The 24,167-nt window shown below is 45.6% G+C and overlaps 1 protein-coding gene across 10 annotated transcripts in view; it reads left to right on the top strand.

The window, feature by feature from the left end:
• IKZF4 (IKAROS family zinc finger 4) overlaps positions 1 to 24,167 on the top strand; it is a 316,988-nt gene that overhangs the window by 258,316 nt on the left and 34,505 nt on the right. For all 10 annotated transcript variants that reach the window (XM_078686319.1, XM_078686312.1, XM_078686311.1 and 7 more), the window contains one exon: positions 4,572 to 4,739. In XM_078686319.1, the coding sequence (XP_078542445.1) occupies positions 4,572 to 4,739 (168 nt within the window). The remainder of the gene's footprint in view (positions 1 to 4,571; positions 4,740 to 24,167) is intronic.

The following is a 24,167-nucleotide window of genomic DNA, read 5'->3' as shown; positions in this document are numbered from 1 at the left end:
AGACCTAGTGCAGGAAGGAAAGCTCATCTCTAACAATTCTATTCGATTGCGCGTTATATGAGGCTGACACTGTGGCTAGAGCCGTCGACCCACAGCGTGCTACTAAGAAGGCATTCGTGGTTAAAAATGTCTGGTTTTAAACCAGAAGTACAAGCTTCTATTCTTAATACAGTGTTTGATAAACAACACCTCTTTTGACCTGCTGTAGACACGTCCTTACAAAAGGTGAAAAAGGACTCAGATGTGGCAAAATCTATGGGAGCCACACCCGCTCTCCAAGGCAATGCACTATGGATGAACTGGTCAGACAAATGGATGCTGCCGATAAACTGCAAGGGTTACTCCCTTCCCTTTCAGTCCCCACCCCCAGCCATGCCGCCTCGGTGCCACCGCATGCCGGGGGATCATTTGGCTCTTCTCCAACAGGAAGATGCGGCCCTCTTGGCCAAAGGAGCCGTCGAGTGCGTTCCTGAGCCAGAAGTAGGGAGTGGTTGCTATTCTCACTACTTTCTGGTCCTCAAGAAGGACAAAGAGTGTCTGTGTCCTATCTTGGACCTCCGGGTCGTGAATCTTTTCCTCCGGAAGGAGAAGTTCAAGATGCTAACCCTGACTCAGGTCTTGACTGCTTTCGAGACTGGATGGTAGAGTTGGACTTGCATGACGCATATTTTCACATCACCGTCCTGCCGGCCCACCGGCGTTACCTGCGGTTCACGGTAGGTCAGGAGCATTTTCAGTTGCTCCCCTTCGGCTTACCAGCGCCCCTCAGGTGTTCACGAAAGTGATGGCGGTGGTCGCAGCTCATCTGCGGAGGTCAGGGGTGTCAGTCTTCCCCTACCTCGACGACTGGTTGTTAAAGGCGGGCTTGCCCCAGGCAGTCGTCAACCACCTTCAGACTACAGCCGACCTCCTGCATTTGCTGGGGTTCTCCTTAAACGTGCCGAAGTCGCACCTGAGTCCCTCTCAGAAGCTCCCCTTAATCGGAGCGGTTCTGGATTCGACGCAGTTTCGGGTTTATCCTCCCGAGCAGCGAGTCTGGGATATTCAGGCTATGATTCCGATCTTGCAGCCTCTAGCACAGGTTTCAGTCAGGATGACCCTCCGGCTCCTGGGCCTGATGGCCTCCTGCATCCTGCTAGTGTGACATGCCAGATGGGTTATGCGGGCTCTGCAGTGGGACCTGAAGTTCCAGTGGGCACAGCAACAGGGCAAACTGTCCGATCATGTCCAGATCTCGGAGGGCACTGCACGACAACTGCAGTGGTGGCTCACGAATCGCAATTGGGTCAGTGGCAGATCCCTCTCCCTTCCCCAACCGGTGCACACAGTGGTGACCGATGCGTCTTTCCTGGGATTAGGAGGCCACTTGGGAGAGGCGGAGATCAGAGGCCTCTGGTCTCCGGCGGAGTCCCGGCTCCATATCAACCTTCTGGAGCTGCGGGTGATCCGACTTGCACTGAAGGCATTCCTTCCCTCTGTCTGGGGAAGTGTAGTGCAGGTTTTCATGGACAACACCACCGCCATGTGGTATTGCAACAAACAGGGTGGGGTGGGGTCCTGGACCCTATGTCAGGAGGCTCTGCGCCTCTGGTCATGGCTGGAACATCAAGGCATTACCTTGGTGGTTCAACACCTGGCAGGTTCTCTGAACGCCAGGGCGGATGAACTCAGCCGCTGGTGCTTGATGGATCATGAATGGGGTCTGAACTCGGACGTGGCGCAAGGTCTCTTTCTGCAGTGGGGAGAGCCTTGGTTAGATCTATTCGCCACCAAAGAGAACGCACAATGTCATCAGTTCTGCGCGTTGGTAATTTCCAAGGCGGCACTCGCTCAGAGACGCTATTCGTCTCGAGTGGAGCTGCGGTCTACTGTGCGCTTTTCCGCCTATTCAACTTGTGCTGAAGAAGATCAGGCGCGAACGGGTCCAAGTTATTCTTGTGGCTCCGGACTGGGCTCGAAGAGTATGGTATCCCGAGCAACTCAGTATGAGCATCGATCCCCCGATCCGTCTGCCTCTTCGGGAGGGTCTTCTGTCGCAGCAGCAGGGGACGGTCATCCACCCGAACCTGGCCAGCCTCCACCTCCATGCGTGGAGATTGAGCGGTGACAGTTGAAGGCTTTTGACCTTCCTCCCGAAGTCTGTAATGTCATTCTGGCAGCCAGGCGTCCCTCCACTAAAACGGTATCCGCCTGCCGATGGAACAAATTTGTGGCATGGTGCACAGCAAAGGCTGTGGATCCCTTTTAGGCCCCTCTTTCTGATGTTATTATGTTTCTCCTATTTTTGGCCCAGCAGGGCTCTGCTCTGGGCACTATCAGAGGCTATCTTTCTGCCATTTCCGCCTTCCTGAGGCTTCCTGGTCAGCCTTCTCTTTTTAAGTCCCCGGTTGTCAACCGCTTTCTCAAAGACATTACACACACGTTTCCTCCCGTGCCTTTCATAATGCCTCAATGGGACTTAAATCTTGTCCTGACTTTTCTGATGTGCGCTCCCTTTGAGCCGCTTCATAACTGTCCTTTACGTCTTCTCACTCTCAAGACGACTTTCCTGGTAGCTATCACCTTTGCCAGAAGAGTGAGTGAGCTCCAGGCTCTTTCTTCTAAACCTCCTTTCCTTTCTGTTCATCCGGACAAGGTGGTTTTAAGGACCTGTCCTTCTTTATTGCCAAAGGTTGTCACGTCCTTCCACGTCGGGCAGACCATCACTTTGCCCACCTTCTTTCCACCTCCGCATCCGTCCAGGGAAGAGGGGAGGCTCCACCGTCTGGACCCAAAAGATGCGCTCGCATTCTATCTGCAGCGTACACAACAGTTCTGGGTGGATGATCAGCTCTTTGTTGGCTACGTGGGCGCCAAAAAAGGTCGGGCTGTGCACAAACAGACCATTTCCCGGTGGGTCGTTCTGTGCATCAAAGCATGTTACTCCTTGGCCAAGAAGGAGCCTCCTGTGGGGCTGTTTGCCCATTTGACCAGGGCACTGCAGCCACTACTGCCTTGCACATTTGTCAGGCAGCTACGTGGGCCTCGCTGCACACGTATACAAAGCACTACTGTCAAGTCCGGAGACCCGGCTTCTTTGGCCGTTCTGTTCTCCGTGACTTCCTGGTGTAATTTGGTTTGCAGACCCACCACCGGGGTTGGTATTGCTGGAGTATCTATTCTAAGGTAAGGAATCTATAACTAACGTGTCTCTTTCAGATGCACAAATTACTATGTGTAACGATATATCTAGATTCCTTACCGCCCCACCCATTCTCCCCGTTCTGCGAACTGATTACTAGGGTTAAGGTCATCCCCTTTTAGGGCCCTAGTTTTATGCACCAATGGTCAGTATCTTGCATGGCTCTGCATTCCTGGCGCGGAAAGTTGTATACAGAACTGACGCCAACGTGCATGGTTGGTGCCTAAGTACTCTCCGTGACATCAGCTTGGCGATGACAACGCCAGTGACGGACGCGGAGCCGCAGGACGCCACTTACTGACGCGCAAGGGTACTGCTAAGCAAAACTTTCCGGATCCAGTCTGACGCATGGGGATAGTCTAAGGTAAGGAATCTATCACTAACTAATGACTCTTTCAGATATATTGTTACACAAGTAGTAACTTGTGCGATAGCACCATTCAAGCACTAATGAAATACATTGTTTAAAGTGAGTAGTAACCGCATACACTCACTATTAAAGTAAAAAAAACAGAGCACAGTGTCCCTGAAGCGGGCACACACTCATTAAAAAAATAAATAAATAAACACAGAGTGGTGTCCCTGATGCGGGTGCCGCGCTCAACATCAAAGTTTAAAATTAAAAAATGTACACTGAGCGCGGTGTCCCTAAAGCGGGCGCCGCGCTCAGCATACAATTTAGAGCGCATATCGCTGTATAGGAAAATCGGCCGTTATTGTCCCCATCACTGTCAATAAACAAAATAGTGCTCACCCACTGATAATGCAGACGGTGTAATAAGCCTAGTAGAAGGTCCTGTCGTTATGGGCAGTAACCAATGGAGACAAGGTGGCACCAAGTAGGGACTAACAAGCCTATTTAGGAATCAGAAGCCACTATTTATGAAGGACAATGACACAAACCAATGACAAATATGGACGGAGAGTGGGCAGGGCTTCCAGTGCATACCCTAATACAGCATGCCTCACAGAGCGAGCAGCGCATGCGCGCTGCCGCTAGGCTTGACCTAAAAACCTACTGGTTTGTCTGACACATGAGTGGGAAGTTTACATACAACACATGAGTTGTATGTTTAAAGACAAACACTTTCCTGAGATTTGGCCATTTGGTTAGTAGTTGGGGCAGAATCTGCTCTCTATCATAACATATCTGCCTGTGACAATAGAAATGAAAAAGCATTGTATATTTTGGGAAAACCCATTGTTTTGGGGAGTGGATACAAATGTGTCGAAGCCTCGGACACTGGTCTTGTGCACCCTACTTCTTTACTTTAGTCCCACCTGCTGTTCCACTAGGATCCACCTTAAGTAATTTTATTGTTACGGTTGCATGCGGACTTGCCCTGTTTTGATTCTTAGGAAGGACTTTGTGTTTAATGCCATTTTTTAGGTGAAAGGCCATTCCACTGCAACCAGTGTGGAGCTTCCTTTACCCAGAAGGGGAACCTGCTGCGACACATCAAGCTACACTCTGGGGAGAAGCCCTTCAAGTGCCCCTTCTGCAACTATGCCTGCCGCCGGAGGGACGCTCTCACTGGTCACCTCAGGACGCACTCTGGTGAGTTCTTGCACCTCCCAAATGCACATAGTAATAACATGGCAATTAGCTTGCAGTTAAGAATGAGGTGGGGCTGCAGGAGGTTCTAGTCACCTAATACGGCCATCTTCCAGACTAATAGGTGCTTTTGTACTGTTGTTTGATTATTCAGCATTTGTGACATATTTCCTAAGTACACAATGAAGAAGTTGTGAGAGTGGGTTTAGCCGGGCATTTCATTTACAGATGTTGATGGTGGAAAGCTAATTAATGATACTGCTTGATCATTTATATCTTATTATATGATTATCATTAGGGCTAGTCCAGTAGTAAATGGAATTGTTTTTCTCTTTGCTGCACAATGCTAGATTCCTCTTCTGCTTAACGACAGAGGCCATTAACCGTATGTCAATGGTCAGATCCACTTTCCTTAGCCACAAATTCATGCATTAATAGACATTATCCCGTTGCTCTCTTTAATTTGTTTTTATTGCTTTTGAGAATTAAAAAAACGGTTATGGTTCAGGTTGCTTTTTTAGTAGTCAAATTCTCAATGTGCTTTTATCCTTTTAAAAGAAGTATTTTCATGTTGATCCATAGATAGGGTACTAATTTGAAAACTGAGCTAGCTATTTCTCACAGATTGTGAGACCACCCAAATGTGTCTCTACGACGTCCTCCTTGGTTCATCCCTTCCCTGCGGGGCTAATTTCCCTGCTGGGCTGGGGGGAGAGGTGGGCGCGTACAGCACCGCGGTGCTCCTGACGAGCTCGGGCTGGTCATGCTGCACGGTGGCGCTGAGCTCGTCATGACCACACTCGTTCCAATGGGACGCCCAGCACAGCAGGGGAATTATCCCTGCATGGGCGCGCCGCATAGGTCGTCATGAGCACAGCGTGACTGTGCCTCATGACGAGCTGACTCGTCATGAGCACGGAACGAGTAAAGGACTAGAATGGGCTGGGTGTTGTCAGACGGGTATCCCTGCCCTGAGTGCAAAACTGGTATTCTGACTTTTTGTTTTCCTCACTGTCACGCTAATATAGTGTGGGGGCTGAAGACTACACCTGTTTTATAATAAAGTCGAGGTCCAAACCTGCCTTATGACATGGCGGAGCACACCATGCATGCCCTCTTTTATCGACATAGGACTGTTGTTGATGTGTTAGGGTGTTGACCTAAAGCGATAGTGGCACCATACAGAGTATTGTGGATTAATAGTCCTAAGCAGACCTTTTAATGTTCTAGGAGGAGTGCTGTCCCTACGCAGGTAAAGTTCCGCTTACATGTAACACCCAGCCCTGCTTCTAAAATTTCATGTGGCATGCATAATGTGTATATGCATGGTGTGTGCAACATGTATGATTGCAAGCCTCCATGTGTGGTGGGAGTGCTGGGACAAGTGGGATCCATTTTGGATTGCCCCTAATTAAGCATTGCACAAGATAAAGGGTGGGTACAGATTCCCAATACATATAGGAGTGTATTCCCTGCATTCTGAAGCTAAACAGTGCAGACCCAGTCTCTGAATTGAGGGAAGATGGATACGCTGCTTTCCTTAGACATTTTATGAGGCCCTTTAAGCAAAGGAATCCTGATTAATCTTCCTAAATACTGCCAATTGTTAGATGGTAGCTAAGAAGGGCTTAGGTAGCATATTCTATAGTTAGAGCAGGACCTTTCTAGACCATGCCTGTCCCTTTGTATTTCCATGATTGCTACTTTAAGAAGGCGAATGACAGCCAGGAGCAGAGTCTTTCCACTTACATCATTGTGCCCATGTTATGGCATACTCCTGCTTGGAGCCTGCATTATCGCTACCTGCTGTGAAAGCAATCCTCTTGTACAAAACCTGTGTCAGTTCTACAGCCAAAAAATGAAATTTCAAAGAGGACCACCCTAACTGGTTCCAAGACTCTAGACAGTTAATCCACAACTCCTGTCTGGAAAACTTGTTTAAAAGTGGGATTCAAACCATCCCACTGTGTGACAGTTCCAGGGCTGAATCACTGACCAAGGAAGGGAGTTCTCCACAAAGTACTCAAATAGCTGCTTTGATACCAGGACTGCTGTCTGTATGACAGCCAGTCTCCCAGAAGTAAGGGCAATTACCTGAAGTCTGTACAACTTGTTGGGGAGGTGTTGGAGGTGCCTAGCAACTAGAAGCCTGCAACCCTGCCTGCTCAGAGAAAGAAGGAGACCTGTCCAGAAGGAGAAGCATAGCAGTGTTCTCAGTGTGTTGATCACTCATAAGAAGCTGACTGCCATTTGGGGGGAGAGGGGAGGTGGGAGAGGCCAACCACTGCTGACCGGAGACATGAGGCAGTCGCATGGTCTCCCTGCGCGGTTCATTGAAGAAACTGTATGAACAAAACTGAATCCGACCAACACTGTGCTGTCTGACACCATCATAGCATATTTGGACAGACGTCTGCTGCCGCTGATCAGCGTGCGGTGTACCCTGCAAAGATCTTTTTTGTTATAGCAGAGAACCTGCCTCACAGCCCATTGGTCATAACTGCTGAAGACAAACATCAGATGACCAGGACTGCTGCCTCATTTCCCCAAGCATGTGCACCTGACAAGCGCACAGCCATCTGGCAACAACCCCAATGGTGCCCCCTACGAACAGTTAACATGGAGCATGAAAATAAAAGACTTGAGAGACTGTATCTTGAACTATATGGACGAGCCTGCCAGAGACGTAGCATTGGATTGCCTAACATGGTGCCCGCTTAGTGAACTTGTGCCTATGCCAGTCAGTGATGAAATATTATTGCTAGATACCACATATTTTGGATAAGAGGGGCACCGTGGGAACTTGGAATAGGATATTAGCTGTCGTGGGACACTTAGCTAAAACTTGAAGTCTAGATCCTCAAACGCGGGCCTGAGCCACCATTTGTGGGTTTACTGTGACATTTCGCTGTTCCAATAATTGGTTCGCTTTTTATTAAGAAGAGCACTGGGCTGGGCAGTGACGGTTGATTTCTGAGTCTTGCAGCCACACTACACTGTGCGCCCTGATTTCCCTGGGAATCCAGTGCAGAAGGAGTGCCTCAGTTTGTAGACCTTTAGGAGGATGGGCCCCCCAGGACAAATACATTTCAGAGACAAACAAACCCAAAATCCCGCAGCTGTGGTTTGTCTGCACTGGCCTCGCAGTAGGGATTCTTTTGAGTTCTGTTCCCGGCTAGTAGAAACACAAACTGGATGAGCACCTTTAGAAGTAGAGTACCAGAATTTCGAAACAGGTAACCAATTTCTCAATAAATTGTGTGCTCCTTCCCTGAAGTATTGTTTTTCCTTCTTCCTGTTGCATACTCTTAAATGCTGCTGTTAATGAAGAAAACTTAAAACACCTCTCACTTCCCCCTTTTTTTAAAAATGTTTGTTAGGAACTTCTGTTTCTCACAGTTTTTTTCCCTCCACTATACATCATTAAGTCCTTCGGTTATGGATCCATGTAATTTATTTGAGTGAAAAATCACATGAAGTGATATTTTCTTTCTGTACTGGGTTTTTTTAACAGAAAATCCGAATTTAACATCTGATGTTGTTTGTTTCCTCTTATTGCAGGGCTATATCCCCTACCATAAGCCTAATCTTTTTCCATTTCCTAATTCTCGCTCTTATACTTTCAACCCTATCACTTTGATGCTCAATGTTAGTCTAATGTTAGCCCTTTAGTTCTGTCTTTTATCCTGCCCCTAATGTTACATCTATTAGTCACTTTTTTTGATCTATCACTTACCTTAACGTGTTTCCTTTTACGTGCCCTTCCCTATACGTTTATGTAACCCTAACTATTGTACTTGCCTGCAACCGTCCCAGCTCATTTCACTACATACAGAAAGCTCAGAAGGTTTGCATTTTCCCTGGTCTAAATAGGTACAGGTGAGAGATTTGATGATTCTCTGCAGAGATTTTCGCAGAGGCATAGAACAAAAAGCCCTGTGCTCTTTCCATTATGAAACCCCTGTTAATTACTTGGTTCATTCTACCTATAAGGTAATCATTTTTAGAACTGATTAACTGGTGAATAGAGAGAAGTGGAGGAGGAGGATAGAAACAGACAGAAACCAGATGGAAGCAAAGAGAAAAGTGAGTGAATTCGTTCACTTGAGGCAGGTTATGAGGTTCCTGGCTGAGAAAGCAAGATTAACACCATTTAAAAATATACAATTGATTATCTTCCATCAGCAGATCATTCCCTTTCTTGCACAAGAAGTGCACTCCTCTTCCTTAAAAATAACTATTTAAAAACCTAACACAGAAGGGTGTCAATGGATACAATTTAAAAAGAGGGACATCAGAGGATAGTCAAATATAAATTCTCAAGGTGTGTAGGAAGCAAATATAATCGAACCTTCTTTTGACAATCCTCCCTCCCGTCTAATGTACGTTGCACAAATAGCAGCTTGAATCACTTGTACACTGTTTAAATATGCTAATGCATTTTTACTACTTTCCAGTTCCTTTGTAATGCACTGGTCAAACCTGGACACTAAAATCGTTGCTGAGCCCTGTGAAACATTTTTAAAAACACTTTACTTTGCTCATGTGACACTGTTCTCTTAGGGGTATATTTACTTTCCCATTTTCTCCCTGTACGGTTTTCTTTGATTGAATAGAAATAAAGATAGTTTTCTTTAAATTCTTCACTTTATGGCTCAGGTCTATTTATTTATCATAAGTTTTATATAGCGCTGGCTAGACCCGGAGGTATTGAGGTACTGGGTTTTTAGGAACCGGTACCGAACCGGTAACCCAGCGGTGCCAGGGGATCAACACACCAAAGACCTCGGGTTCTCCTGAGTCAGACCCACAGAAACTTCAGAGTCTTCTAGGTGAAGTCAAAGATTAGTTTATTGGCTGCAACCAAGGTGACAGGGTCCTAGAAGTACAATGCCAGTATATTCAGGAGACTGCACACTTTCACAAAGTTAGGCTTCTCTTCTTATACATAACATTTGCCCTTTGGCGAAACATTCCTTGGGTGCGCGGTATTTCATTTATGGTTACTGATTACAAAAGAAAGCAGAGTCATGATGACATGTACATATTTCACGTTGTGATGCCCATAACAAATCATCCGGCAAGGCCCAACATTTCATCAGATATCGCTGGACCCCTAATAAAAAATGGTCACCTCCCCACCATAAAATAAGTGAGGAAAAGGAAAGAAGAAAGATGTGAGCGAGATATGGCAGGTGTGCGTGCTGAAATGGCTTTATGGCCGGTTGGGCCTAGATACTATCTTGCTTGGTCACTGGGAGGGAACTGACCTAACGAGCTCGGCCTGGGGCAATGGTTCTAACTTGTACTGGGGTCAGGAAGAAGTCGATTAAGGAGTACGTGTCCTTGTGGAAACAAATTCGACTGGATTAAGGCCTATGAAAAGGGCAACATGCAATTAAGGGTTCAGAAGGTAAATGACGATTTCGAGGTGAAATTGTCACTCGAATATACTGAAAATACATGTGCTTGATGTACTCGTCATTTCCGGTCTTTTGATACCAAATTCGTCCTATTTCGACGAAGTTTTTATTCTCGAGTCCGGTACTGTTACGGATCAATATTTTTCAGAACCACAGACCCTCCTTTTGCCCTTACATAGGCAATTAATCTATCCTCATGTTAATCTGAGTCCAGATCTATATTCCTAAAGTCATTGAGGTGTTGCTGCAACATCATTCTAGTGCTGAGTTCGTGTCTTGACACAGGCTTCCTTACACATGATGTAACACAGAGGCCACATATTGCAGGAGCACACTGTATGCATAGACAGAACAGGAAAAGAATGGCTAAGACCATCCCAATGACCATCAGAATTTTCAATCCCCAGGCAGATATCAGTTCCCAGAACCATCCCATTAATGACCAATCTCCGTTATCCACATGAATAGATTCGGAAATCTTATGTAGTTTGGAGATGGCCCCGTACACTGTTGGAGCATTATCTGGAATGAAAATGCAACAACTGGACTGGATCAATTTGCATACTCCACCCCGGTCCGCAAGTATTACATCTAAAGCGACCCGGTTCTGAAGGGTCATCAGTCGATCCGACTGGAGCTCAGCAGTCAGGTTACTAAGGGCACCGGCAGTCTCAATCACAGTGGATTCAACTACCCTTGTCAATTGCCTTATGTTTCTGCTGTTAACCATGGCTCCCCAGAACGGCAGAATACCCATTGCAAAGTCACCAAATTCTTGACCCGCAGTGTCTTCTTTACTCAAAACACCTCGGACTGTCCTTGTCCGATGGTAATCCGCCGCTGCTGTGTAGGTGGGAGGTAACAGGAATGAAACAAAACATGAGCCCGAGAAGTCAGGGGGCAACCATGTATAGGCTCTATCGTGGCAGATGAAATAAGTACCCTTTGCGGCTAAAAAGGCGGGGGAAGTCTGAGATCCAAAAACATACGTTTCTGTGCAGACACTCTTCCCTAGCTGAGCTCTGGAATTCCTACCAATACCTTGCAGACACAGGTGCCCTTGATGGGGCACGATCCAGATAGGGGACGATCTCTTAGCTTGCTGTTTCTCACTTAGTGTAGTGCCATATCCGGTCACATTCCAACCTACATATGCAAGTATCTCATCGTCGGGGGTATCTTCGTAAGAAGTCACTTCCTTGATCATGTCAACTATACCCTTCACTAGGGCGCTAGTCTTGAGGTTGTCTTTTACAGAACGTAGGGGTTGGATTTCTCGTGCATATATGAACATTGTCCTATATGCCCATACTGACCCATTGTGACTAAATGGCAGGACCAAATAGGGGATACCTCTATCCGTGGTGTGGGGCATGAGACCACACACCCAACAGTTGGTTGTGTTCATTACAAGTTGGTGTTGGTGTAATAGCTGAACGAAGGAGTTATTAATGAACTCTAATCTCCTATTTGATTCGTGGTCAGGCAAAGAGTGGAAAGAATGAGAGGAAACAGTAGGGGGAGGTATGGGTGATGTAGTAGGCGTGAATGTCATATGAGAAGAGAATAAAAAATAGCTTATCAAAAACACCATTACGCTAAATATCATAAAAATACACATTATTATAAAAATTTTCTTTCTCATTGTTTTCAAAAGTCTCTGCTTAAAGCTCATTTGTCTGGCAGTTCTCTCCACATCAGGAAACTCCATCCTCTCTAAGGTGCTGCCCGCGGCGGTAGGTTGTTTCTGCTAAAGGATGCTTCCGTCAGTCTAGGGTGGCTCCCTTCGACCAACTGGAACCAGCAACCTATTGTTGTCAGCTGCACCCAAAAGTCTTTAGTCAACCGCGACCCTAGCAGCGGAACCCGGATGGCGGTTCAAAAAAACAAAAATAAGCAAGTTACCTAGATGGGAGAATCTGCATATTCAAAATAGCATTTTGGAAGGAAAAAATTCATTATTTTATTAGTCCACAGGTTTTTCTCTCGGATCAAAAATAAATCACTTTTCCTTTAGTCTGTTTTTCTCGGTCGGAAATTATAGCGTCTTTTCCCGGGTGCTGTCTGGTCCGGAAATAGTAGCTCAGGTTCCACAGAGTTCAATTGTTCTGATGGCGGCGTAGTTTCTTGAAAAATGTTCTTACTGTCACAATCACGTTTAGCTTCTTTTACGCGTTCATCAATTGTGCGCTTTGAGTCAGTGCCTCCTGTCCGGACCCATTGGTCATGTGGCAGAGGGAAAGGTATTTTCTTACAATGGATCCCGTGGACCCAATTGGCCTTCCCCTCCACCTTAATAGTTGACCTTGTAGACAGGAGGACGAGGTGAGGTCCGGTCCATCTGGGCTGGTCGTTTCTTGTTCTCTGGAAATTCTTGACCAACACCCAGGTGCCGGGGTCAATGGAGTGACCCGGTGTCTCGGAAACCGGAGGCAAGGTGTTGTGGACCTGTTGATATAAAACACGCAATTTAGCCGTCAATTCATACAGATAGTCGAGCAAAATTGGGTGTTGCAGCTCGCTAAACTTCGTGGGCCTAGGCACTCCCCATATGTTGGCTGGCCGACCAAAGACTATTTCATAGGGGCTGAGTTTCATTCGCGAATGCACAGTCATTCTGGTGGATAGGAGTGCTAAGGGTAGAGCGTCGGGCCATTTAAGACCCGTGCTCGCTTGGATTTTGGCCAATTTAAGTTTAAGCGTGCCATTGTAACATTCCACTAATCCAGCTGATTGGGGGTGATTTGCAGCGTGGAACTTCTGACTAATGCCTAGCCCTTCACACACTCGTTTCATCACACAACCCACAAATTCACTTCCGTTGTCCGACCAGACCATTCTAGGCATTCCGAACCTGGGGAAGAACTCTTTCACAAGGGCTTTTCGCTGTGGACAAGGCAGTATTGTCCCTTAGGGGATAGGCTTCTACCCATCTTGAGAAGGCGCAAACAACCACGAGCACATATTTTAAGTTGTTGCACCTCTCCATGTGTATGAAATCTAGCTGCAAAACCTCGAAAGGATACGTAGGAGGTGCGAAATGACCAGCTGGAGTTGGGGTTCCCCTACCAGGATTGTGTTTCAGACATACCATGCAATTCTTGACAACATTCTCTGCACACTTGGGGATCCCTGAATTCTTCCACACTGGGGCCAATAACTCGCAAATCCCTTTCGCGCTAATATGGGCCATCCCATGAGCCATTGTAACCACTGCAGGCACATACGCATCGGGTAACAACCATCTTTGTTGCTCTGTCGATTCAATCCAACAACCATTTACATCCATTCTCCCTGTACTTTTTTTCCACATGCTTAACTCTTTCTCCGTGGCCTCAGCTTGGATGGACTTCACACTCTCTATTGTGTCTTCACATATTCCAACATCGCCAGTCCATCTTTCTGGGCTCGCAACATACATTCGGCTCATCACATTCTTTGCCGTTTCTTTAGCAGTTTCATCAGCAAATGCATTTCCACGACCAACATCATCGATCACTTTCTTGTGTGCACTACATTTCACAACTGCTACTTTCAGGGGCAACGTCAGTGATTCAAGAAGCTCATTCACCAACTGACCGTGCTGAATCTTAGCTCCATGCGAAGTCAGGAACCCACGTTCTCTCCACAATCGTCCAAAACTGTGAGCCACTCCAAAAGCATACTGACTGTCGGTATAGACAGTCACTTTCATTCCTTTTGATAACACACATGCTCTCGTAAGTGCCACGAGTTCGGCGGCTTGAGCCGAACCATGTGGTATTCGCGCAGTTTCAACGATTGTGTGCAAAGTTGTGATAGCATACGCTGTAGTCACGTTACCGTTTGGGAGTTTAAAGCATGAACCATCCACCCATAATGTACCATCACATTCGGCGAGAGGAGTATCGGATAGATCAACTCTCCCTTTGGTCTCCTCCTCCGTCCTGAGGAAACAATCGTGCTTTTCTGAAGCATCTGATTCCTCAGCAATTGGTAACAATGTGGCTATGTTCAGGGTACTGCATCTTTTGATGTGCACATGGCTTGCTAGTAGCGTCAATTCGTAACTGGACAGTCGAGCACTAGTTAAGTGCTGTGTCTTGGTCCTATTTAACAATGTGTCTACTGCATGCGGGACCATCACGATTAGTGTATTATTCATTACTAGGCCTGCAGACTGTCGAATAGAAACAGCTGCTGCTGCTGTGGCCCTTAGACAACTTGGCAATGCTCGTGCTACCGGATCCAAAGTTGACGAAAAATAGGCGCATGGCCGTTGTCTATCTCCGTGTAACTGAGTCAGCACAGACAATGCACAGCCCTCCTTCTCGTGGACATATAATGTGAAGGGCTTACTGTAGTTGGGGTTACCTAACACAGGGGCCGAACATAATGCTGTGCGTAATTCGAGAAAACTTTCCTGACACTCATCGGACCAAGGAATGGGATTGGGTGTATTTGTACACGTTAGTGCCAATAAGGGTTTGGCTAAAATTTGGAATCCACTGTCTACAGTACGATGTAATGCCCAAGAAAGCGCGTACTTCTCTCTGTGTTCTTGGCACATTCAATTTAGCTATTGCCTGAATTCTTTCTGGGGTCAGTTTCCTTCCCTCCTTCGATAAGAGATGACCTAAGTAGGTCACTTCTTGTCGGCAATATTGGAGCTTGGAAAGTGACACTTTGTGATGTAGATCACATAGATGACGCAGTAGTGCCAATGTGGCCAGTTTACATATTTTCTCAGTATCCGCGGCTATGAGCAAATCGTCCACATACTGTACGAGAGTGGAACCTTTGGGCAAAATCATTGCGTCGAGCTGACTTTTCAGAGCTTGACTGTATATTGAGGGGCTTTCACAGTAGCCTTGAGGAGCGCGTTTAAAGCGGAAACTGCGACCACCTAAACTAAAGGAAAAAATATCCCTGCTCTCCTCCGCGATCGGGATACTGAAGAAAGCATTCTTCAGGTCAATCACCGAAAACCATGATGCGGATGCTGGAATCATAGTCAATAATGTTGTAATGTCGGGGACAACTGGGAATTGTGGCACCACTATCTTATTTACTTCCCTAAGATCAATCACAAATCTATACACAGGTGGCTGAGAAGGGTCAGTTCGTTTTAAAACAGGCAGAACAGGACTATTGCAAACATTCCCTCGTGTTTCCTCTATTACGTCTTTCTCAATCAACTCGTAAACAATCGCTAGCAAAGCTTTTTCGCCCTCATTCGATATTCGGTATTGGGGAATTCGTGGCATTTTGACATTCGACTTCAATGTTACAACGTATGGTGGAATTTCTAAAAGACCTACATCATTCGGACCAGTAGCCCAAAGAATATCTGGTAGAAGTGTCAATTCTGTTGGAAGCGTATTTCTCGACAAATACATGGGAGAAACCACTTTCTTACCTAAAGTCAGTTGTACTCCTGAGGGAGAACAGTACAAAGTCGCATACAATCTTTTTAGCAAATCTAATCCTAGCAAATTTTCACCACAACCTGTTGTCAAAATAAGGGGTGCTTCGAATTCACAAGGACCAACAGAAAGAGATAAAGGGTCAGAAATCGGATTTCTAACCGGGGCGCCAGAAAAACCTACGGAAACGTTCATTTCGCCAGACAAAGGTGCGCCAGGGAGTTTGGAGTGCATAATAGAACTCTTTGTAGCACCAGTATCCAACAGAAAAGGTTCTGACACACCCGATGTAATCACCTCAACGTAAGGTCCACTCTGATCTACTGGAACTGAAACAACTCCCTCTCTTCGTCTAAGGCTGTCCTAGCAATCGTTATTCTCCCACTGCTCATTTTCTGTGTAATACTCATCGACGTAGTATTGAGCTGTCCTGTCAGATACGTTATTTTGCTGGTCAAACCTGTTCATAGAGTTTTGTGGTGGAGGGGGACGTGCGTCCTGAGGGGTGTTTCCACGCCCTCTACCTCTAGGCGCTTGCTGACTACCACGGCCTCGTATACCAGAAAACTCGTTCGTACGTTGCGGCAGGGCAGGACAGTCATATTTGTAATGACCTTCTTGTTTGCAGTATAAACACTGATTGGGACCTACGCGGTTTTCATTGTAATCGAATCTCTGCAAGTTTCTCTGCGGTTGCTGAAAAGTGGTCCGGTAGTGATTCGGACCATTATTATTTTTATTACCACCACCACGTGGAGGATATGCTTGCTGTAGCAAAACCTTCGTTTTGAGTTCTCTAGTTTTCTTCTCTACTTTATCTTTCTCATCCTTGTCTCTATTCTCATAGTATTGTGCGGTAGCTAATATCTGGGCTGAAGATGAGACTGCCCAAGAGCTTTCTGAATCTTTCAATTTTCTACACAAGTCTGGAAGCAGATTGTGCACAAATTTATCGACGAACAATCTCTGACCACCTTCTGTGGTCATATCTTGACCGCTGTGGTCAATGAATGTTTCTTCAAATCTGGTGAAGAAATCTGACACAGTTTCTTCTTTCTTTTGCTTGCATGCAGATAACTTATCCCAATTTACACGTATCGCAGGCATTATTGTCTTCATGTAATCTACTATCCTACCAGGTAATTCCGCTATCAGGGGCTCAGGCTTGGCACCACCAACTTGTCGTGCATCTGCAACAGTAATATTAGCCCACGTGTCACCTAATTCCTGGTCATGATCTTCATGACGAATTTTTCCCCATAAAGGCTGTGGAACGACGTTCCCGAATAACATATCGATATCGGCTAAATTCATAATACATGATCCAGCAGTTTGCGACAATTCTTTATAGTACCCTGCAGGATTTTTACGCGGATCTGGTAGTGTTTGTTTGAGTGCTAAAACTTCAGCTCGCTTCCATGGAACATGTACCCATACTCGGTGAAAGTGGGGCAGGACAGGTGGGACAGCTGTCGCGTCACCCTCTCTCCATTGTGGGGGAACTTCTCTCATAGGGTATTGTCGTGCCTTTTTCCTACTAGATGCACTAGATTCTGGTGGTGACCCAGAACTACTCCCCTTACTTCGATGTGATAATAGCATTTCAACTGCTTCTTCTACATCGGGACCTACAATCATACCCAGACTAAAATGAAACCTTATACGACACATCTCTTGTGGGAGGCAATCCTGATCATTGTCTTCTAAATCTTCGCAAAGAAAAACACACATCTGTTCGAACACATATCTCTGTGTCGCTGTTTCCCATTGATGGAAAACTTCCATGACAGACTGTAAATCATATTTTGCAGTGTCCATGACCCATTTCCGAGCTAAATTATTCAGGGAATCTCTCTCTTGATAATCGGGCAGTTGACTTCGCAACTGTCTTTTTCCTATGTTAGGGGTCGTAGCAGGCGACCCAAAAAGTGGTAAAAGAAGATTAGTAACAGTACTGGCCATTTTCTGCCGAAGGGAAGGTGAAACGGAAGAACAAACAGATGAAAGAACGGGGTGAGGTAAAGCGGATGCAGAGATGACAGAAGAGGTATGAGGAATAATCATAGAAGGGGCATTTGTAGAAAGTACAGTAGGCAAGATCGTAGAAAACACAGGAGCAACAGAATTGGCCGGTGGGCCTAGAGGAGGCTGCACCGAAGAAGTAGGAGCCAGTTGAAGAACAGCTGGTGGGTGCTGTGGAAAAGCCAGAGGCGCAGCTTGTGCAACTAAAGGTTGCGGGGGTGCGGTAGCATTCTGCGCATAGGGCGCTGGCGAGGTTAACAATTGCGACATTAATTGGTCTTTTTCACGCTCTTTTGCTTTCCCTTGCTGAAGAGACGGCAAAACTGGATAACATTTATCTATTGCCATTTTACGTTGCCTGTGCAATTGTTCATTTATCTGCTCTTCCTCATTATCTTTAAACTGCACGGCAGCTTGTATTACTGAAAGTCCCTCTTCTCTCTTATTTTTCTTAGCTAATTTAATCTCGTTTTGTTTGGCTTCTTTGCGCCATATGCGGAAAGAGTCAAACATCGCCGGCCGGGCTTTCTTTTTGAAGAGTTTAACTTCAAGGTTGTCTAAGATTTCAGAATCAAAGCTACCATATTGGGGCCATTTTAAAACACCGTCTTTCCTAGTGTATTTAATCCATACCTCGTTGTAAACGATGGGGCCTACCCCATGTTTAGCGTATAGCTCGTAAGTCGGAGTTCCAACTGGAGGAACCGGACATGAGTCCTCCAATCGGGAGTCCCTATTATTATTACCAAGACAAAACAAATTCCCGAGTCTAAGACTAGGCATCCTTTCTCTCTAGTCTAGTTCCAAAACTTCAAAGGAGTTATCGATTACGATATTGCTCGTGAAAACACGAGTCCTTCGGTTATGGTACTTGCAAGAACCAATAAAAAACCTTTATGTATCTCTAAGATATCACAAAGTAAGTCCAACTAAGGACTAGGAGACGCTCCACTTATACTTAACTGAAAATTATCGATGGCTTCACCAGAAGACTCGTCTCAGCGTTTCGCTCTACCGAAAATGTCAAGGGTCCAACATCAGTGCGATAGCCAGGGCAGCAGTCCTTGTAGCCGTCGGGAAGCGGGGAACCTCGCAGTAAAGACCTTCGGACCACGTCGACATGCAGGGGTCGATGAGGTGGTGGGCCCTCCTCCGGAATTTTCACACGAAGCTCCTCACGATCTTCAGGCTGATTGGTACCACTGGAATCGCCCCACGTTGGGCGCCAAATGAGGTACTGGGTTTTTAGGAACCGGTACCGAACCGGTAACCCAGCGGTGCCAGGGGATCAACACACCAAAGACCTCGGGTTCTCCTGAGTCAGACCCACAGAAACTTCAGAGTCTTCTAGGTGAAGTCAAAGATTAGTTTATTGGCTGCAACCAAGGTGACAGGGTCCTAGAAGTACAATGCCAGTATATTCAGGAGACTGCACACTTTCACAAAGTTAGGCTTCTCTTCTTATACATAACATTTGCCCTTTGGCGAAACATTCCTTGGGTGCGCGGTATTTCATTTATGGTTACTGATTACAAAAGAAAGCAGAGTCATGATGACATGTACATATTTCACGTCAGAGCGCTTTACATAAGGCACAGCGAGTTGCAAGTTACGAGTTTAAATAAGTTACATAATGATTACATGGAAACGACAAGAGTATATATTCTCAATTTACCAAAAGCTGCACCACCGCTTGATAGTGTTAATTTTTATGCTACTTTTTACAGGTAAAATAAGATTGAGACCATTTAGTTACAAGGAGAACTACCCCCGTCATACCCATGAGTACAGGTCATTCTGTTTGGGCTTGGGGAACTAATGTCTTGTTTCCCTAGAGTTACACAAAAATACCTTTGGTTAGAGGACGAGCTCTACAGTCCAAAATGAGTTTTACCCTGTAAAGATAATCGGGGGCTCTGGAATTATGCAATTGTGCAGCTGTGTTGTTTTTTGTGTGCATATGTATAGATATTCTTATCATCAAAATCTTTATTTCGGTAATTGTGTCACCATAAAAGATATACATAGATCATTTAAAAAGTATTAAAACATACAATAATAAAACATCAGAGTCCATCCGGGTGCGTAAAATTTGCCATAAACAGATTTACAGTCAGTTAGTATTCAGTGTCCAGTTTTAAGATGTTTGCTTCTCAAGTACCACATTGCTCCCAGGTATTTGGCAAAGGCAAAGACAATGTAATCAGTCAAATCTGATTTTAGAACTCGGAGCGCGGTCAAGCACTCCACGAAACCTAGGCTTCTGCATACGGGAACAATTAATTTTTTACGGGAGGCATGATAAGCTGGGCAGAAAAAGACTATGTGGAGATCTGTTTCCTTGTCCACCCCACAGGCCGGGGATTTACTAGATGTTGATTTACTCCACTTACTAGTTAAAGCTCTGGTAGGAAGAGTCCCATGCCTCCATTGTAAATATAATTTCCTTAGAAGTGGAGGATATATTTTGTCCAAGATTGGCTCAAATCTATAGCTGTCCTTGATAAATAAGAATAACTCCGTATGTGTGCCCAGATTTTCCTGTTGACAGAGTAGTGCTAGTTCATTATCATGGTATGCCTTTGAGAGACTCTTTTTCGAAATTAGTGGACATACAGATAGGGGATCAGACCAGAGTGACCGGAGGCCCAATCCATCCAACTCAGTTCTAATATGTACAAGCCACTTAATTTTCCCAATATTTGGCATAGCTAGAATTTCTTGTAGACCCTGTCTGTAACTGCTCAGTTCTGGAACTGCCCACAGCCTGCGCCAGTAAAGAAGGGGACGCAGTGCCAGCTCATTGCTTAGGGGTCGCAGCCCTAGATCTAACCTTAGTGGCACAAGAGGCGTACTAATCGGCAGTTGTACCACCTGCCTTATGAACTTATTCTCCTCTTTTAATAGTTCTGAGGAAGATACATGCCCCAAGAGCTCAGAACCATACATAGCGGCCCCCCTTGCCTGTGCCTTATAAATCTGGAGTGGTGGGCCAGCAGGTTTAATAGATGACCTATTAGTTCCCATGAGCCTCAGAACCCCTCCCGAGTACTGGGTCAGTTTCAGTAGTGCTTTCTGTTGGTGTGTGCACCAGGTCATACTCTCGTTTAACAGAAGCCCAAGATACTCGAAAGTACGCACCCTTTCTAATCTAGTCTGACCGATGGTAGGGGCAGTTCGTAGTCCTTGTGGGGCATTAAAGACCATAAATTTGGTCTTTGAAGTATTAACTTCTAAGCCGTGTTCCCCACAGAATTCCACAAAGCCATTTAGGACACGCTGTAGCCCCATTGGGGATTTTGAGAGGAGCAGGGTGTCGTCGGCGAACATTATCGCCGGCACCCTGCTACCTGCCAACTTTGGGGCATCTAAATTGGCAATCCCATCGAGGTGGGCGATTACCCCGTTGACATAGAGGCAGAACAGGGTTGGTGCAAGGACACAGCCCTGCCTAACCCCCCTGTCAACGGGGAACCGATTTGACAAACCCCCATCTTTCCACACCTCACCTGGGCATAATTGGTAGTATGGAGACGAATAATCATCTCCAACAGACCCCCGGGTACCCCCAATTTGGTCAGCACCTCCCAGAGTTTTCTGCGGGGGACCAGGTCGAAGGCCGCCCTCAGGTCCACGAATACAGTATAGAGGCTGCCACCCTCCAGCTGTACCGTTTTCCAATATATGAGGGCAAGCCGGAAGACCTGGTCTATGGTAGAGATCTTCTTTCTGAATCCCGCCTGGAATGGACTCAGAATATCATGATCCGACATCCAATCCAATAGACGATCCAATAACAGCCTGGTAAAGAGTTTCTGGGAAACATCTATCAGGCTTATTGGCCTATAATTGGCTGGGAGCAGAGGCGAACCCTTCTTAAATATAGGGACTATCTCTGCCCCCAGCCAAGTCGGGGGGATCGCCATGCCGTTCAAGATTGTATTGAACAGCTCCTTCAAATAAGGGGCCCAGATCTTGACCTCCTGCTTATAGAGGTCACCCGGGATTTTGTCCAGACCAGGCGCCTTTTCGGGCGCGAGATCGAGGATTGCCCTATTGAGTTCTCCCAGGGTGAACCCATCCATCTTGGCTAGACTTTCTTGAGAATAGGACCCTGGTGTGTCAAGTTGGGTCCTTGATTGGCCAGAGTCGGTGACACTATACAGAGATTTGAAATGTTCTTCCCATAGTGTTGCAGCAATATTAGCCTCTACTGCCGCTATAGGTTCTGCTGAACCATACTTGACGATCTGCCAAAATTTGCGGGCATCGGGGCTCTGGAATTATGCGATTGTGCAGCTGTGTTGTTTTTTGTGTGCATATGTATAGATATTCAACATTTGCCATATAAACCTTCATCTGCTGCATAATCTGCAGATTTTAACAAAAAGTCGTTTTTGCTCAGAGTTCACTAGGTACTAAAAGCGCTGCAACACGTGTTGCCGTGCAGTGGACAGCCCTATGCAAAGATTGACTGGCTACCTTTATATTGCTTATTGCTGTATTTGGATGTTAAACTAGTACAAATGAGATGCAACCAACCACCAGACAGTGTTAACAAGCCTAAAAATGACAGTATGTGATTGCAAAATGTGCCGCATTACGCCATATAATTTTCCCTTTATTGCCACATATTTTACTCAACCCAGCGGCATAATTTGGCCCTCCTCTGCCCCATAATTCCAGCGCCACTGACGACGATCATGTTTTTAAGAAACAATGGGGCAGTTCAAGTAGCAGTCAAATTAAGATTTTAACTTCATTCCTGGGTGTTTTAATTTATCATACTTAATTTTCATCATGAAGTGCTGGTGTGTTTGAGTTGAGCGAGTCACATGTTAGTGTGCCAGACACATTACCACCTCAACCCTCTAGTCTTTCAGATGTCAGTTCTACACACTCTGCTTGCCCCAGCCTTCCATAGTTGAACTTCACATGGGACTGGTTGTGCCCTGCCCGCACTAAGGATTAAAAGTCACTGTTTATACAACTGATCACTTCTTTTTCAGTCCTTTTTTTACTGATTTGACTCTTTAGCACGTTTGAAAAAACACACTGACACAGAAGAGATTAAATACTCAGCACTGACTGCTGTGAGCCGAAGGCTCCATGTCTGCAGAACTAATTGAAGTTTCAAACGTGATACAGTTACCAGTTGTATCATTTTCTTGCCAACTTAGACAAGTAAAGAGGAGCTGATTCTTCTCAAACAATGTGATTATATTCTGCATCAGTGAATGATCAAGTAAAAGTTATCATACCTGATTTAAGCAGAAGTTAGGTAAAGAAATATGTTATGGTCTTTGGCAGTGCATTAGAGTGTATATGCCAAATGTATTGACATTTATCTGTGCAAATTAGGGTGGTGGCGTGGAATCAGTCCACTTACATGAGAGTGGCTCCTGCATATGGGTTTGGTGTGTTCCTTGCAGGCTTTAAAGTGCTAAACCTTGCCAGAGATCCATACTTTTAGGATTAAGTTCATAGACTGCTCCAGAGAGAAGGCATACTGTGTGCACATGTGGTGACTCAGAAGAAAACCAAAGTGCTTGACTTGTTTTTGTAAGGAAAGAACTTCACATACAGGAATCCTACATAGATTCACACGTATACCCAGTGCCAAAAGCAACATATTTCTGAACAGCTGTAAGACCTCTTTTGTTTCTTGAGGGCAGGTAGAACTAAACATTTCAAATTGTATTGAAGACTTATTTTCTTTTCTAAACACTGCTCCACATCCGTCTACATGTTGATATAACTGGTGTTTAGGCCCAGTAAGAACAAGTTGTTTTCTCCAAACAATTTTTGGCGTTCATCCTTATGCCTGTCAATAGAATGGCTCTCTGGTTTCCCCAGAAAGCTATAATGCAACATTCACTCTAAGGCTTATTTCTTTCGTCATTTGATTTGGATATAAGCCGTGTTGTGGATGAATGTTTTAAGAGAGAAGGACATCTCACACGTCAGCATAGAATTATGGGTGTTTGAAACCCAGATGATGGTCACAATTGTTTTCTGTAATTTTAGGATAGCAGAGAATCAATTTACCTTTAAAATGGAGGTGTTAGACATGCCCAAACCGTTTTCAGGGGACCCATAAACCGGTTGTATGGGAATGATTTCACACACTAATTTAAATTTGCACAACAGCCTTGTAGCGAGCAAGCCTTTTAAACTTTGTACTCAAGGTAACACACGTTTCCTTGGCGTAGCCAGACACATGATTATCCAACTTCCGCCCCATTTCCTTGCTCCCAGTTTTTTCCAAAATTTTGGAAAAACATGTGAAATCGCCATTAACTCATTATGTGGAAATCCACAAGTTCTTACACCCATCCCAATCAGGTTTTAGGGAAGGGTACTCTACAGAAAACATACTTCTGGGAGTCAATGAAATGATGCGTAGTCGCTTGGATGCTGGCGATACTGTGGCGCTCATACTGCTAGATCTGAGCGCCGCATTCGACACAGTATCTCATACCGTGCTTTTGCAAACCCTCCTATCCATCGGCGTGACTGGATCTTTCCTGAAATGGCTGACAAACTTTTTGCTGGACCGTACGTTTCAGCTTTTTCCTCAG

This window comes from Lissotriton helveticus, chromosome 1_1, assembly GCF_964261635.1.
Source record: "Lissotriton helveticus chromosome 1_1, aLisHel1.1, whole genome shotgun sequence".
NCBI lineage: Eukaryota > Metazoa > Chordata > Amphibia > Caudata > Salamandridae > Lissotriton > Lissotriton helveticus.
Note: the sequence above shows the minus strand (reverse complement) of the source record. Positions and strands in the feature narration are given on the sequence as shown.